Source organism: Lethenteron reissneri, chromosome 8, assembly GCF_015708825.2.
Source record: "Lethenteron reissneri isolate LAM-NWPU_2019-01 chromosome 8, ASM1570882v1, whole genome shotgun sequence".
Taxonomy (NCBI): domain Eukaryota; kingdom Metazoa; phylum Chordata; class Hyperoartia; order Petromyzontiformes; family Petromyzontidae; genus Lethenteron; species Lethenteron reissneri.
In genome coordinates, this window is record NC_083786.1 from 1,938,605 (window position 1) to 1,955,734 (window position 17,130).

Here is a 17,130-nt window from a genome sequence, read left to right on the forward strand (position 1 = left end):
AATGTCACACTTCAGGAACATTCTTAGAAGAAGGCAAAAACAAACTTCAATGGACAGGTTTTGAGTACAACTCCAACCTGGTGAGCCTCAACCAGGTCCAAGTCAAGAAAAAAGACAGAAAAGAGAAGGAAAAAAAACTCCAGAATTTCAGCTTCCTTAAGTTTTAATGGAAGGGGACTAAATGGAATGGTACTATATTCACTTGATACAGCAAATCTGGCTGTGACGGTCCCACCTGATGACGGAGACTTGTGTTGCCTCTGAAACGTCGTGATTTTTATTATTTTATTTGTATTAATTTTAATTTCATTTTCTACCTACGTGACTTTGCCGAAATAACTAAGAGTATGAATCCTTGCAGTCACGAAAGCTTCAAATCTAGAATGGAAGGGGACTCTCCTTCCAAAAAATTACATCTCCTCCTCCCCTTCCTCGCCACCATCCTCGTGGGCTATCAACTCCTCTCAGCAAAGTAAAGCGATGCTACATTTTATTTTGATTTCTATTCATTTATGTATGCATTTATTTTAATTTATGTATGCATTTTAGTAATAAGTAGTGTCTACATTATTTTATACAACCCCATTAAGGTATAATATGCCATATAAAATATAATTTCTTACATTCTGGAACGGATCATTTCCTTTTCCTTTATTTCTTATGGGGAACAATCCGTTTGGTATACGTCATTTTCGGTATAAGTCCTACCACCTTCTGGAACGAATTCACGCCGTATACCGAGGTACCACTGCACATTATGCATGACCAGCAAGTTTCGACTCCACGTGCTCCGCTGTATCGATCCCACACTCTCAAAATCGATTACGGACTTTTTTACGAATCGAATCCGGAACTATCGGAATCGAATCGCGTTCCGTAATCGTCGCGTCTGGCGGCGGCGCCCGCGGGGGAATCGATTCCGCGAGGTCACCACCCCGGAAGTTCGACTCGGCGTGACTTTCACTCGGGGGCTCCTCTTCACCGACACAAACCTCCACGCGCGATCACCGATGCCGCTCCTTGCTGGCGCCCAGTCGCACGAAGACTCCTCGTACCACGCGGGCGAGCAGCGGGGGACCTCGCGGGCGAGTCCGCCGGCCGAGAGCGCCAGGTCGTCGCCCTCCCCTCGGCAGGGAGCGATCAGGCAAGTCGCAGGCTGCGCGCGGCCTACCCGCGGTGCCGTTCTCAACAACGACGTCAAAGCCGCCGCCGTCGTCCGCTCTGTGTAGAATACGATGCGTTTACAAGTCTTTATGACTTGTGTTGTAGCCCGTAATTGATAGGAAGTAACGCGTGTGGCATTGTGGTGACCGTATGACTAAACGTAACTTAGCGCGGCTGGGTGTGGTAGACAATGGCTTGTGTTGATATCCGACTCGCGTAGAGCGTGTGTATCGTTATACAGCAACAGCTTCACACGTGTATAGGAGATGCAACAGTGCTCACGCTGTATGTAATAATACTATTATAATGTAAACACAGCCCTTTGCTGATTCACTGCTGGATGAGTGTTCCGCACACCGTGTCGTGCATCTGCACTGGTTCACCAATACTCCACCAATACCACCACGAGTTGGTAACGGCAGTAGTCGCCCAGGACCAGGTTAAGGTATCACTCGCCACTGATGTTAGCCGTGGCGGGAGTGGAACTTTGCCATTTGGGTTCATAGCAGGGTTGTTAAAATATGTGTTTTGTTTGCATTACCGGTAACCGTGTTGGAAGGAAAACTATAACCGGTTTACCAGGCATGGGAATGTCTGGTAACAAACACCACATGGGCGTATCGGCGGTACACCGGTGCACCATAACAGAAGTCTGAAATAAAAATGTGTATCGATAAATCTCTTTATAATTCTTTAATTGACCTTGTCGCCAAGTTTGACGCTATTCGAATGTTTATTCAGTCTACTGAGGCTACAATAAAGGTCGATGTTGACCGTTGATTTGGGTCCGGGGCACAGGATGCTGTTGTCGGCTAGAGGCCGACCGAAATTCGGTTTCGGCGCCGAAAGTTGGAAAATCGCCTCTTTCGGCAGATTTTCGGTTTTGGCCGAAAGTCAACTTTTAACTTTCGTAATCATTCATAATCAACGTTTTTGGGTTAGATCGCGTTATTTATAAATGTGTCGTAACCCTCCACCACCCGACACGGCCAATCAGTAAAAAAGTGTAACGTTGACAAAAGACAAATAGTTCACTGCTTTAGCCCACCGGTGTGTTGAAGCATGAAACCACAACATTTACAAGCTTTGAGTACGACGTTTCGCTGGTAATTGCATCCAGCATCATCGGGCAATTCGCCAGAATGGTTGCGAAAGCCTACGTGTTAAACTTTTAACTTTCGGCCGAAACCAGAAATTCAGTTTTGGTCTGCCTCTACTGTTGGCCACCACCAGGTAAAGATGAGGCCCGAACTGACGATGTCGCTGTTACCCTCGAGTGAGCTGCAGATTCTCCATTAGAAGTTGCCTCAGATTCAGCAGCTGCTTTCCCATTCGAACGTGTGACACCACGAGTTGCGTCATCTTTTGTTGCCACCGTCTGCCAAGAAATTGTTCCGGAAATGAATCGAGGAACCGTCCGACCAAGTCTCGGGCAACGAGGAGTCAAATCTGCCTTTGGAACACGGAGTAGCCAATCGTCACCAGGCTGGGTGCTGCTATACGGCAACAGGCAGCGTGAAGCCTCTTCGTGTTCAGCCGCTGAAACACCACTTCGACATAACATCAACTGATTTTGATGTCTTTCGGTAAAGTCACGTCGGTATAAAATGAATCACGACGTTGCGCCCGAAACGTCATGATTTATTTTCTACCTACGTGACTTTACCGAAAGAACCAAAGAGTATGGATTCCTGCAGTCACGAAAGCTTCAAATCAAGATTGATTTTGATGTACCACCACCACCCTGCAGGATTGTCTGACCGGGGTTGCCAATCGCGGGATAATATTGCCAAAAATGTGCTTAAAGTTTTATACAGCGTACCACCACCGGTGTACCGCCAATACGTTCCAATGTACGTGTTTCAACTCGCAAACAAATGCAACTGCCTCGGTTTAATATTTCGCACGCTGTATTTGCTGTCCAAAGCTTACCGGTCCGACTCAATCTCTCTGCTCAGCAGTTGAAACAAGGGGAAAAAATTCTTCAATCGCCCCACCCCTACCTTTTTCTCTGTCCACCCCGCAGTATAAATGGGTTATACCGCGGTCGATCGGCAGGTTGCATGTGGTGGGGTAAAGTGTGAGAAACTCCCACCTCCGAGACGCTTGGTCAGCTTGGAAGAGACGATGTAATGCCTGATCCACAAATATGAAGGAGACATTACAGCGATAACACTCCACTGCTCCTCACGTGGATATCTGGTTTGACCACCTGAATGTGAAACTGTAGCTGTTGCTCTGCAGCTACATCAGCCGTATGAAAGAAGAAGCATGTAAGAGGATAGCAAATGCCCCCGAACATGCCTAAATCGTAGCCTTAATCATGACGCAACCTCTGGTCGCCATGATAACTATTAAACTTGTTTTATTGTATCAGGCACGGACCACTGAGCTATTAAGCTCTTTCAGATGTGTCCTGGCCACAAATGATAGCTCAGTGGCTTATCATGTAGAAACGTATAGCAGCCAAATACTCTAAACAGTTGTCTGTATACATAATAACACAGTACTGTGCTGTTGTCTCACCCACAGACCCGAGCAAATGATCCGTGGTGGGATCGCCTTGCACCGCAGATTGAGTAGAAGCCACGCCATGGGCAGGAAGAACACCGTCCCAGATCGGTGAGACCCTCCCCCACAGACTTGGTCAATGCATGAGAGCGGCCGATCGGTGGCACGGGCAGTTGGGTGTATGGTGTGTTTATGTTTTCTGTCCTTTAACGTCATTTAAAATTAATGGTGCTGTTTGCCTTATTGTTATATACTTAGAGCTGAGCGCTGTTCGTTTGCGTGGTAGGTTGGACATGACGCAATGAGTGTGTTGAAAACATCCAATTTTGTAGCTTCTTGAATTATCGTAAGACTCAGTTTTACTTGATATATGATCAAATGGCAAATTCTATCACAAGTGCCATTACATATAAGGCTTTTTTGTAGTTGAATTACCTTTACTGCAGCTGTTGCTTGCACACAAGGTTTAGCTATTTTTCACTGGCGTATGCCCATGATAAAAAAAAATACACGTGCGATTTATCCAATAATGTCCTGGAGAAGAAGGGTGGCAAACGTAACGTAATAGAATGTAGAGGGAATGTTCCAAAAACAACGTCTTATAATCCTAGGAATTCGGCATTGATTGAACGATACCCGTTGCCAATTAAGTTTTACAAATCTGGTCACACAAGTGACGGCGGTTAAGACTACGTACCACATTATAAGACGCACTCCCAACTTTTAATTAAAATGACATTATAAAAAGTTTGTCTTATAATCAGAAGAATACGGTATATGTGATGTTACACGCACTGTATTTGTTCGCGATGCCACACTAATTACAACAGTCAAAGGCGGCAAAGGTTTTTCGTCTGTGACTTGTGGTTTTGGAGGCACATCATGCCTTTCTTCTTCCGTGTGTTTTTGTGGGTCTTAGATGTAAAAAAAAGTTAATTTTATAGTGTTTGTTTTCATGTTACATTTGTTTGTTTTACAAAAGTACTAATGTTGGCCAATTTTGTCCCATCAGGTGGGAGAATTATGTTCCTGTAGGAAAAAGGGTGAAAGGAACTCGCTTCATCTCATTTAAAGTGCCTCTGAGACAGGCAAGTGCTGGACGTTTTGAATCATGATGATTGCATTTCCACGTTTGTCATTGTATCTTGATTTTGTGTCCCACGATTTAGCAAGCAAATTTTCCACAGACCTGCATCCAAAAAAACTAAGTTATCAGTGCAACCCCCGACTGCAAGCAATTACAGAACTGGGCCAGTATAATAACACCATCACCCCCTCCCCACCTCTTTACTCCTAATTTATTAGTTCCAGTTCAGTACCCTGGGTTTGGTGGACAATTGCTGAAAATAATCTCGCCAATTTAACAAGATGGTTCTTCACAGCTTGGGCAGAACTTATATTTTGAGAGAATGTAAAAACATGTCGAAAAGCTCTTAAGTATATTTAGTGAACATCTTCAAGAACAGTTGTAATGTATTGGATCATTTACCCCGTGTTGATAAACAAAAGACCCAATTAATATACAGTTTTCACGTTTTTTCACAATTATAGCATTAAAATTCTGTCATATAGGTTTTTTTTGGGTTGTCATTGCATAAATATAAATGTGTCATTAAACCCGCCACTACCCGACACCCAATTAGTAAGGTTTGTTATGTAAACAACGTACCAATTCGTTACTTGTACAGCACACCGGTGTGTTGGAGAGCAAATCCACAATATTTACAATCCGAGTACGACATTTTGTCAGCAATTACAGCTGGCTTCATCAGGCCACATCCAGGGTTTAACGACCATGTTATGCAAACTAACCCAAACCCTATATTATGGATGATATTGGTCACGAAAGCCGATGTGTTAAACATAAAAAATTTGGAATAGATAAAATGCTGCATGATGGAAGGACCGAATACGCTCATGAATTGGTGTAGAGTGGAGCACCATGCACTCCGGGCTCCTCCACACAACCCACACCCCAAAAGTATAATTGTTCAATGAAACCTTCCACCATCATTGGCTCCACCCTAACGCCGATCAAGCGCTGCAGTTGTGCTACGAGTAATGTAAGATTATATGGTGCCGTTCATACAAATCGCTTCTCACCATCCCAGAGGGACCACGAATAAGTGGGAAGACAGCACGTTAAGGTTACATGTAGGGGTCATGCAGGGGACACGGGAATCACACCCATGGGAAATAATGAAAGGAAGGTGCCTGGAAGAAAGATGCACAAACGTAGATAGATGATTGTGGAAAAAACCTAAAAGATATATATTGGCACGAAAGAGGACGAGAGAGTAGTTAACGTTCTGTAGGGTGAAGGCTTGGGTGCTTTGGGGGAAGAGAGGCTGAAAGTCACCTACTGCCCTCCAAGTGTTTGTGCTGATGCTGACAGAACCATGAAGTTCCCTTTCCAGGATGACTCCTGTAGACTCCCTTTCACGTGTAGCAAGGAACCGGAGCACTCGGAGAAAACCCACATTTGAAAGGGGGGGGGGTAATGCTCTCCCGTGCAGGATGGACAGATAATATTAGTCCTCACTTTGCTTTCCTGCCTTCTCCTGGCAAGCCTTCATGCCCATGGGAAGAGAGCTTTGCAACATTTGCGTGATCCACCAATCCTTGCTTTTCACGGTTATGGATAACGGGCGTGCTTGGCCATCACCGCCCAGCTAAGATGACACACGCTACACATGGGCATTTGTTCGAGTTTGTAAATGATGCTGACATTCAAACTTAACCATTAATTTACAATACATTTGTTGGGGGGGGTGGGGGTTGCATTTCAGAAAGGTAAAATTGGTCGATAATTCGAGTTATGATAAAAAAAATCCACTTGTATACAACTATCTTACGTGCAGTGTCAGGTCATCGATAAGTCATACGATGATGCAAGTTTCCTGTTGCAGACCCACACATTCTATAAGCAATGCTACACATTTAAAATTATTTCCTGTATGACAGCTTCCAGGAATATACCAACAGCTTTTGGGGAATCCACAACAGGAACTACGAATATATATTTTAATGATGTGCGCCACCACCATCTGAGTAGCGGCAGAATGCGTGAATTTTTGTGTACGGAATTGGCCATACAGAAATTGCTGCTTGGTGAATGGGGACAGTTCTTAAGCCAAACTGCCCATTAAACAGGGGCTGCATGAATCAGGCAGAACACCCTATAAAACAGACCATTTTTTCCACCCATAAATGTATTCCTTGTCATGTCTTATACCTATCCTCTGTGTCGTGAAAGAGAGGGATCTGAGTGACCACGTTGCCCACCGATATTAGGCACAGTGCTGAAACGGTGTAGCATAGTCGTGTGCGTAATACCATTGTTTAATTGGTGTGTAACTTTTCTGTGTTATGTCAGGCCATCTTGGATCATCTTGAAGCAGAGGTGACTCAGATGAGCCCATCGGGACTCCTGGAGAACATATCAAGGCAAAAAGAAAGCCTAGGCTTGGTTATTGACCTGACAAACACCACACGCTACTATGATCCAAACGTAAGTAGTGTGGCCTTGCTGAAGCACAGAATGTGCTTGTTTCTTTGAGAAGTGCAATTGTGAAAATTACAAAGGATGAATTACACAGGAACATGAACCCAGAATGATCTAATTCACCACACCGCTTTGAAGCGCTCCATCCAATAAATGTTTGGAGCTTGTAATGACGTTCTAGGCATATGAAATAGGCTGAAAGTTGTTCCAGTCGTATGGTCTCCCACTGAATTACAGTGTGTGGTTCTGCTATCACAATGCATTATTGAAAGTGTAAAAACAGCCTTGCGTAATGTTTCATTCAATGTTTATTTATTACATAGACGTCCCATTTAGCCGTTTCCCAGCTCATTTGCAAGGGAGGTCTGTGGTGCATCAGCACAGAACGAGTACAACAAGATGAACATGATACGTAGGGAGGAACAGGCAGCAAACAGAACAGAACGCATTGGAGTTATAGGCAAAAATAGTGCTTAAAAAACGAATTTGGATAATGATATTGGCCTACGAATATCGTACGCACAACATCTGCAAATGCTTCTTAAGCTATGAGAAGTTCCCTCTTTATCTCTCTCATCTCTTTATCTCATCAATTTATCATCATTTCATCATTTTTTTGCATCACATTCTCTCAATGCAGTCGTGTAGAGTTCTAGATGCGATTCGCAAACGGACTGAATCTTGGATAGTAAGTTCGTGAATAATGAGAGAATAGTGTATTTACAAAATAGAGGCATGTTGTACCGAAAATAAGTAATATTTAAATAAATATTTTTTTAAGCACGCTTTAATTAAATGTACCGTACTAGTAATGGAAGAACTCCACGACTCCAGGAAGTGGCCCCGATACTTGCCATAACGTAAGGGACCGTGGCCAATTACAGCCAACTTCAGTTTACCGTGGACAATTAGACCCAAGCCGAAACATAACATGTTAAAGATAGTGTTGTAAAATATGTTTTTGTTTATTTTTAATATATATAATATAGTATTGTCATCAGTATGACATAAGTATACCAAGTTTGCAGTCGATTCCACATTGGGAAGTGGGTAAAAATTGAGTTACAAAATTTGAGGATACAACGACAACAACAACAACAGACAGTGAGTTAAATAAAAGTGTGTAATAAGATCGAGGTAATGGAGAGCAGTTGAGCACGTGGTGATGAAGCAAACATGATCGAGAGAATAAAACAACCATCAACGGGGATGTGAAAACAACGATCGCGTTGGCTCCAAGTGCAGCAGCTTAGCTGTGAATTCTGAGCGATAATTTTTGTAAAAACTTGGAGGAGACACTTCTGAGGTTGTGGCTGGGAATTTGTGGTGCTAGGAGGTCCTTTAGATATTTTTTGTGGCTTTGTTTCAAAGGACCTTTGGTTACTCTCAATAGTTTTTTAAAAATAAAAATCTAATTCCAAAGCTCATGACAATCTCAATGTAACACGTTGTAGAGTTGTTTGAAATGTAAGTTATATTTCAGCAGGACTCATGTTGTGTGTCGACCAGCTAGTGTATGTGCTAGTTATTTTTTTTTCTAACTTGTTAAATTGTAAAATATTACATTATGTAAATGCACTTTGTGATCACTGAAATACTGAGCTTAGACATTTGTCTTTTGTTGTTTAGGAACTGACAAAAGCGGGCATCAAGTATGAGAAAATATTCACGATGGGCCATGAGGTGCCGAATGACAAAACCATCGCCCATTTTAAAGAAACCATCAAGACCTTCATTGGAGAAAACGCCGGAAACGGTGGGTGACGAACGCTTGCTTGCAATACGTTTTCATTGTCAGGAGGTTTCAACATTTTGCATCAAATGTTCACCCTTGGTTAAGAAGACTCAACGTCATTCGTATTCGTTGGAAACGTGAAACGTGCGCGAGAGTCGTGGGAGGTGGACGGATGGGATATTAAATGGATGGAGGAGAGAGAGAGAGAGGTGGTTGATGCGAGCAATTGACAGTTGCAAGGGGATGGGATAAATAGTTTGAAGAGAGAAGGTGGGCAATTGGGAAGGGAATGAAACGCAGGCAAGTGGGAGACGAGAAGGAGAAGGGGGTGAGAGATGGGAGTAAGGCAACAAAGAATGAGTTGATTAATGGAGAGGGGAGGTGGGGGATGGCCAGGAATGATGGAGAGAGGGGGGAGTGACTTTGGCAGGTGGGGATAGAAATGGAAAAGACAAGGTGGAATTGCACCATGAAATTTCGAGATCGGAGAAGGAGATTGAGTTTCTGCTTCCTTGAAATAATACTATAGGCTAACAAATAATACTATAGACTAACAAATAATACTATTGACGAACAAATAATACTATAGACCAGGGGCCCCAGGGCTGCGGACCGGTACCGGCCCGTGGCCTGTTAGGAACCGGGCCGCACAGCAGCAGGAGGTGAGAGCGGTGAGTCCGCGCGTGGCCGCCCCCATTGTTTTATTATTTACCACTTCCATCCGCGCCTCTTTCCCGCACTGTGCACTTGTCACAGTCACAGTGTCGGTAAGCCCACAAGCTGCTAACCCCTAGTAGCCAACATGAGTAAAAAACAAACGTCGCTGGAGAGCTACTTTGAAAAGGGGGAAAGACCCAATGATGAACCCCCCCCCCGTCCCCGGTCCGTGAAAAAATTGTCTTCCACGAAGCCGGTCCCTGGGGCCACAAAGGTTGGGGACGGCTGCTACAGACGAACAAAAACATCAATGGCTGCAGCTTTTGGACAGTTTTTTTCCACCACAGTCACGAGCGCAGTAAGACCATTGTGTGTGCGTCATCGTCATCATCGTACTGCTAGTTCGTCGGCATATTGTTTTTTCCAAATCTGAAAGTGTAATGACAGACTTCGCTCAGGAAATCAACGGTAGTATGATTACAGGTGGTTTTGTTACGGTCACCGAGGACGGCTGCTAAGAGAGGCCTGTTCCACGTGTAGGAAATGCAGATGGCAAAGGGGCAATGGTGAGATGTACATCATGTGAGAGAGAGATTGGTAAAAAAACTGATCAATACTTCTATTTCAATGAAATCAATAGAGAGACGCAAGGAACCAGGGGGTTTAAATGCGTGTTAGTTAGCTTCATTAAGAGTTTAATGCATTGCGGCAGTGCGAGACTCTGAACGATCGTTCTCTCCATGTGATTGTGAGCTTCTCGTTAGGCAGATTTCTGACAGGTGGCATTGTATGTTTCAGACAAGCTGATCGGCGTGCATTGTACTCATGGCGTGAACCGGACTGGGTACCTGGTGTGTCGGTAAGTTCAATTGCACATTTTCTGTAAATCTCTTCTCACATGTATTTGTAAGTCATTATAAAGGACACTGGTCCTGAGTTTTGTCACGTTTATGCAAATGTTTTTTTAACATCAACCTGGAAGACCTTTTCATCAACGGTCTAAAATGTATTTTTCAATTATATGGCGATTGATGATAGCAGTGATGTATTTATGAGCCGGAATGCTTTACTCAAGCCCCTTGGTTAGATTTCATTCGTATAATTATTGTTTGGATAATTGGTCTTTAGAGGTATAAAGGTGACCCCATTAAATAGAACTCTGATTGAAGGAGCCATAACATGTTACTGGGGGAAAAGTCCTCTCCACTGTTAATTGGAACTGGATTATTAAAGTTAATCATGAATGCCTAAGCATGATGCGGAGAGTATCGAGGGATATGTTTAGTACCGCAACTGTACGTTCTGTGTGTTGACAGGTATCTTATCGATTGTGAACAAATGGACCCAGACGAAGCGATACAAGGTGCGTCGGTCCACATAAACAAAGATGTTTAATGTTTTTAAGTCCACGAATAATCACAGTCGATCATCACGCGTGGTTTGGCGAAGGACCGTTTCGTCAAACGTGTCGCCTCTTGCGACAGCACCTGCAAAAAAGACAGCTTTTACTGCCATCCTGCACGGGTGTCTTGAGTAATTTGTTTGATCCACGTCTCATGGAGGCAGCGACATTCTTTAAAGGGTCACGCTTCACTTAGAATGTCGACCGGCAACTGAAGTGAGCAATTTACTAGAGTTTGCGCATCAACACGGGGCGACGGAATCCACAGAGTCACCGCCATCTATCCCTCGAACTGAGCTCACTTATATTTTTGGTTCTTTTGGTAAAGTCACTTAGAAGGGAAACAATAAAATAATAAAAATATAAAACAATATTTTTAAAATAATAAAAATATAAAACAATATTTTTATTATTTTATTGTTTCCCTTCTACCTGACTTTACCGAAAGAACCAAGAATATGAATCCCTGCAGTCACGAAAGCTTTAAATCAAAATTTGAGCTCGCTTAATCGCTAGAAGACCGGTCGTAGATCAAATGGTGACATTTCTGACACAGTCGACCCGTCAGACGCCGAGAAGGCATCTCTGGCATTGCGTGTGAAAGGACTGCCACCGATCAAACTCGTAATATAAGAAGAGGTTTTACCCCTTTCTGGCATTAAAACAAATGTTAAGATGTTTAAACACCAAACAGAAACCTTTTGCAAGGAATCATGTATGCATTCACCACATATACTTGTGGTGAACATGCAAACAAACAACATGCTCTGGTAATATATCCCTTGTCTTTGAAACTGATTGGTCCACACCAGAGACGGCTTCCTTTAGATCAGGGGTGGGGAACCTTTTTTCTGCCAAGGGCCATTTGGATATCTATAACATCATTCGTGGGCCATGCAAAATTATCAACTTTAAAATTTGCCTGTTATATTTGGTCAAACATTTAATTTACTCACCCCTAATGCGATGGCTGGAACTGCTTCTCTTTGGCGAGGCGTGTGATGTTAGCTGGTATTGATGATGTTGCTACTCGCAACTGCTCTTCCAGGTTTGCTCCTAGATTGATTGAATTTCGAGTCCCGCTTGCAGTTGCCTTGGCAGGGCCACACCAAATGATTTTGCGGGCCTCATACGGCCTGCGGGCCGGACGTTCCCCACCCCTGCTTTAGAGCCTAGTCTCAGACAATATTAGACCAGAGGACGCCAAATGGAAAACAGCATAAAGACAATGCCACTGTCATTGAGAGCTCGGGGTGAGCAGCTACATCATGGGACCTCCCTGGCCCGTATCAGAATATAGGAATAGGTTTTACCCTTTGTGGCAAATCAGCTTGAAGCATTGTCCAGGCCTCTGCACTGTTGAACGAAACTGACAAAACACACAGCACTGGTGGACACTCGGTTTCATATTCTTAGGTTTTTTTCGGTAAAGTCACGTAGGTAAAAAAATTATAATTAATAAAAGTAAAATAAAAATAAAATAAAAATCACGACGTTTCGGAGGCAACACAAGCTTCCGTCTTTAGGTGACTTTACCGAAAAAACCTAAGAATATGAATCCTTGCAGTCACGAAAGCTTCAAATCTAGACACTCGGTTTGGTTCCCAGACTTTTTTGGGGCCCAATGCCGTTCCGACCGTTCATGATTTCGGAGGCCAGGCCAATTCGGCGCGCGACATCAGGGGTCGACTTTGTCCGTCGGCGTTCTGTGCGGATCCCAGGTAGACAAATTCCCCCCTGGCTCTGACAGTGTTGCCCTTGATTACACTGGGTGAAAACAAAAGTCCACTGTTGTCCACGTATTACCATTGAATTGTCGGTAATTGAACGTGATACATGGACCCCCCCCAGCAGAGTGGCGCTAAATGAAAGGAATGTGAACTTTGCCATCCCTGTAAAAATGATTTATTGAAAGATCACAGCTAATGCTCTTCATTGGAGTGTGATTTATTTTTCCTGTGTCATAGTGTTGGTGTTGCTTGTCGCGTTTATATAACAGTTTGACGTTATATTTAACTTAATTGTCATTGCATTGAATAGATATGTTTTACAATCATTACCAAACAGCTGTACTTGGTAATAAAACTGTTGCGTGTGGTTGTCAGCCTTTAACAGTGCTCGAGGTCATTCGATTGAGAGGGAAAATTATCTCAAAGATTTGAAAACGAGGGATTATTCAAGGTAAGAGTTGAGTTTATCTTTCCATGTGTTTATTGCAATACGGCAGGCTCTCAAATTATCCCTCGTGGGCCATCTGCATGCGAACATGTAGCGATCGTCTCTCACCCACCTTTGTCACATGAGGTCTTACCTCTAGATGTGAAGCTTTCGTGACTGCAAGGATTCATACTCTTTGGTTTTTTTTTTGGTAAAGTCACGTAGGTAAAAAATAAAATCAAATAATTATTATTCTTTTTTAGGTAAAAAATCTAATCAAATAATTATTATAATAGATTTTTTTAGGTAAAAAATCTAATCAAATAATTATTATTTTTTTACCTAAAAAAATCAAATAAAGTAATTTTTTTTTACCTACGTTAATTTTCCTGGAAAACAAACAAAGAGTATGAGGTCTTACCTCCTTTCCCGCGAGTGTTTTGCAATACAGTGAAGCCTTAATATCCCCAGGTTTTTTTAAGCGTTTTTTTTTGCGTATCAACGATACTTTTATCGTGATAGTTTTCTTTTTAATCGTCTGGGGGTTGTACCTTTAAACGTTCGCGGCCGTAGCGCGCTAACTAACGGACGAGAAAGTGGCGAGGCGCCCCCCCCCCTCTCGGCCTGCCGCTTGTCTCTGCCGCACCGTTTACACGCGGGTGCTTTCCCCCGACACATTTTATTTAAATATCACGTACTCTGCAATGTTCACTTGCTCGTTTGATATTTGCACTTTTATAGGTAGGTTTATGTTCATCATTATTAAAGGCGAGTTAAATAACACTGATATTATACGTTCATGTTTATGCCCCATAACCCTATTTTCCTCATGAACTTTTGAAGTATTAATATCCACGCCGTTCTCCAGGAACATATCCCCCGGCAATATTCATGGTTTACTGTCGTGATTTCAGATCGATATTTTTTTTACATAAACATTTCTGTACCCGCTTGACACAACAATTACTTGAGGTGGTACTGAGCTTAGTCTAATGATTAAAGAAAGAAAGAAAGACGATTCTGTTATTAAGCTCTTGCGTTTTCTTTATTGTCGAAGGCGCTCGAGTGCAACTTCGTGTCCTGCGCGGGCCTCTTCCTCCAGCGTTTGTGACCCGTATCATAGTGGTCAAGAGAAGATGGCCTCGAGGAAGATCCTGACAAGGTTGGACCACAGAATTGACCAAAGAGCAAGTGTCTACCCACGGCCTCCGAGTCGCAGATTTCACCAAATGCCACCACAAGACACACAGATGGATTGGTGGTCTCAAACGCCAGCAGTGGGAGGTTATCAACAGGACTATTTTCACCATCCTGACGGAGGGTATGTGCAGCAAAATTACAGCCAGAGTTTGAATTATCAGCCATGCTGGCAAATGCAGCCACCAATACCGTTTCACCAGCAGAGGTTCCAAGCTCAAAGTTTTGACCAGCAAGATGAAAGACCGTGGTGGCAGAGGGCAGAAAATCAACAATGAGAAGATTGTGTGGAAATCAATGGCACAGTGCTTGGCTGGAATGTGATACATATTTTATTGGCCACGTTCATTAAAACTGATCACTCAGTGGGTCTGATTCTCATTTTAACAAATGATAATTTTATAATATTTTTTGCAACAAGCATTTTCCCATGACTCCATCGTTACAAATGGACAAATCATAAAAAAAAATTGTTTTTGGCCCTTTCTTCAAGGTGGGAGTTTGACTTAATATTTGGAACTGTTCTGGAGAGAATGTGGAATATTGTTAACCTTTATGTAGAAGGGTCTACCCTTGAAAATATAGTATTTCAAAATTTTCACAATCGACATTTTTCATTGAGACTGTAAAAGGCGGATTATAAACGTCTTAGATTCTACTTTACTATCGTGATGAACGATGTACCGACAGGAACGCATTACGAATGGATGATATTACTCAGTTGTCTAATAGTTTGTCTGGATTTATATAAGTCTACAAAACTATTTTTGCTACTTAAATTTGACACGGAATAATTTCAGAAAGTGGTGTACAGTTTAACGTGAAAACACTTTCGCAATTATTTTAGAACAATGTGTTGCCGCTGGAGCTCGGAAATATTCCTACCGGAATGGCATTGGATTCCAAGGATCTCCCCCGTGGCCAATTCCTGGAGTTGCCCGTTTGAAGGAATTCATGATTCGGCTAAGCCCACGATCCAATTCGAGATCGTATCCGTGAGGATTCGTATATAAACCGCATCGCAGGCAAAGGTGTTTCTGAGACTCCCAGCTCTATTCGACACCAGTGTGAAAAGTTTGCTTTGTCTTTTATTCTTTGAGAGGTGTTTTGGAATAGTTTTTTTTTTCACTTTACACACACAATGTGCATGTGCAATTTATTTTAAATATTAAATTACAGCTCGTTTGTCAGATTTTTGGGTTTGATCAATTCATTAAATTGGCATATTTGTTCACGTGTGGCAACTTTATATATTGGCCGTGTCGGGTGGAGGAGGGCGTACGACACGCATTCTACTTATGCGGCGATCCGAGCTAAACATCTGAAATTGATTAGCCTGGAAAGCCGGCGTTTAAAATTTACAGCTCATTTTCTGCATTTATTTTATTCTGCAAATGGCGCCACAGCAGTGGCTTCTTACACCGAGTTGTGTAATATACTTTGTGAAACTATCCGTAGCGCATTTACATGTCGTCTTTGTTATGGTGCGACAGTGTTCGTACTTAAATGCGGGCTTCTGGCACGGTATTAACACCTGTCATTTCGTTGAGAGCTCCGTGCCTTTGGCCTTTGTTATACAGCTATGGGTTACGACTGCACCGTGTGGTTCTACTTGGACCCCCGCAAGTTGGTAACGGTGACATTTTAGTCCGAGCTCGCAACTAAAAACAACATGTTTGTTGGTATGATGACATAATAAACATTTTTGCTGCTTTGGATTTTTTTGTGGAGACTAAACCTTGAAGTTGGAGAGTTGAACGATGGTGTGGTGACCTTCACAGAACAGGACATGATACATTTCATCGTTCTCCGTGCATAATTTAAGGTTTACGATTATTTTCACGATAGTCCTCGTTTAACCAGGATCTTTGAATCCCTTTCAATAATTATTATTGATGCGAAATTGCAATCGCCTCTGGCCAAAGTGAAATTTTCACTTCCCCCTACCATGCCGCCAGTCACCAATTGATGTAAAATATGTCGATGCGTGTACATTTAATGATAGACATTTGTGCTGAAGTGTCCCCAATGTTAGTGTCACTTGCACTTGGTGTACAACACGTTCCTTTAGAACTGCTTCTTAGAATGAAAAATAAATATAACCCGTAAAAACAAAGTTTTTCACTATAAATCCTTTATATGCGTGGCAGCGAACTTAATATAAAGGATTTAAAAATATATTCACCTGTGGAGGACGCGGGGATCGATCCCGCGACCTTTGGCATGGGAAGCGAGGGCGCAACCAACTGCGCTACTCCGCCACGGCCTGTGGAGGGGTTACGCTCTGGGCTCCTATACTGTGACGTTCAGCCAAAGCCAAGAATGAGTTCTATTTGAATATATGTAAAATAAAAAAAATTTGCCTAAAAAGTGTAAAATTTGGGGATTTTTTTTTTCACGAACATTAATTGTCTGGCACAACGAGTCTGTGTGGAAAATGTCAGCTCGATTGGATCACGGGAAGTGGGTTAAAAAACGACCGAAAGATTTTCACGGTCCTAAGCAAGCAAGCAAGCACACGAACTTAATATAAAGGATTTAATAAGAATAGGTCTTACCCCTTTCTGGCAATAAAACAGGTGTTAAGATGTTCAAACGCCTTTTGCAAGGAATTAAGTCTGCGCTAACCACAACTACTTGTGGTGAGCATGAAAACAATACATGCTCTGATAACACTGGTCAACACACTTTCTCGCATAAGGTATTCCAACGGTTTTAAAGTAATTTTGGGGTGCTGATTCCAAATCTGGCATCAGTTTTTGTCTATCACATCAGGTTTTTGAGATCTCAAATATTGCATTT

General features: G+C 42.6%; 2 protein-coding genes across 4 annotated transcripts in view; both read left to right on the forward strand.

The window, feature by feature from the left end:
- LOC133359884 (signal-induced proliferation-associated 1-like protein 2) overlaps nt 1-17,130 on the forward strand; it is a 241,125-nt gene that overhangs the window by 32,325 nt on the left and 191,670 nt on the right. The gene's annotated exons all lie outside the window — the stretch shown is intronic.
- Nucleotides 921-16,046, forward strand: DUSP11 (dual specificity phosphatase 11). Of its 3 annotated transcripts, none has more exons than XM_061578370.1 (9): nt 921-1,144; nt 3,697-3,786; nt 4,688-4,763; nt 7,052-7,186; nt 8,810-8,936; nt 10,371-10,431; nt 10,889-10,935; nt 13,080-13,155; nt 14,189-16,046. In XM_061578370.1, exons 1-9 carry the CDS (start codon nt 1,011-1,013, stop codon nt 14,604-14,606), a joined length of 1,164 nt encoding a protein of 387 aa, XP_061434354.1. In that variant the 5' UTR covers nt 921-1,010; the 3' UTR covers nt 14,607-16,046. The 3 variants fall into 3 exon arrangements, with proteins under 3 accessions (XP_061434354.1, XP_061434363.1, XP_061434372.1); XM_061578379.1 differs by having other exon boundaries at nt 14,234-16,046; XM_061578388.1 differs by lacking the exon at nt 13,080-13,155 and having other exon boundaries at nt 14,189-14,461.

Excerpts from the sequence above, each read along its gene's own strand:
- DUSP11 (XM_061578370.1), top strand. The coding sequence starts at position 1,011 with ATGCCGCTCCTTGCTGGCGCCCAGTCGCACGAAGACTCCTCGTACCAC. Across the intron at positions 1,145-3,696 it reads CCTCGGCAGGGAGCGATCAG|ACCCGAGCAAATGATCCGTG; the intron begins GCAAGTCGCAGG and ends TCTCACCCACAG. Across the intron at positions 10,936-13,079 it reads CCCAGACGAAGCGATACAAG|CCTTTAACAGTGCTCGAGGT; the intron begins GTGCGTCGGTCC and ends TGTGGTTGTCAG.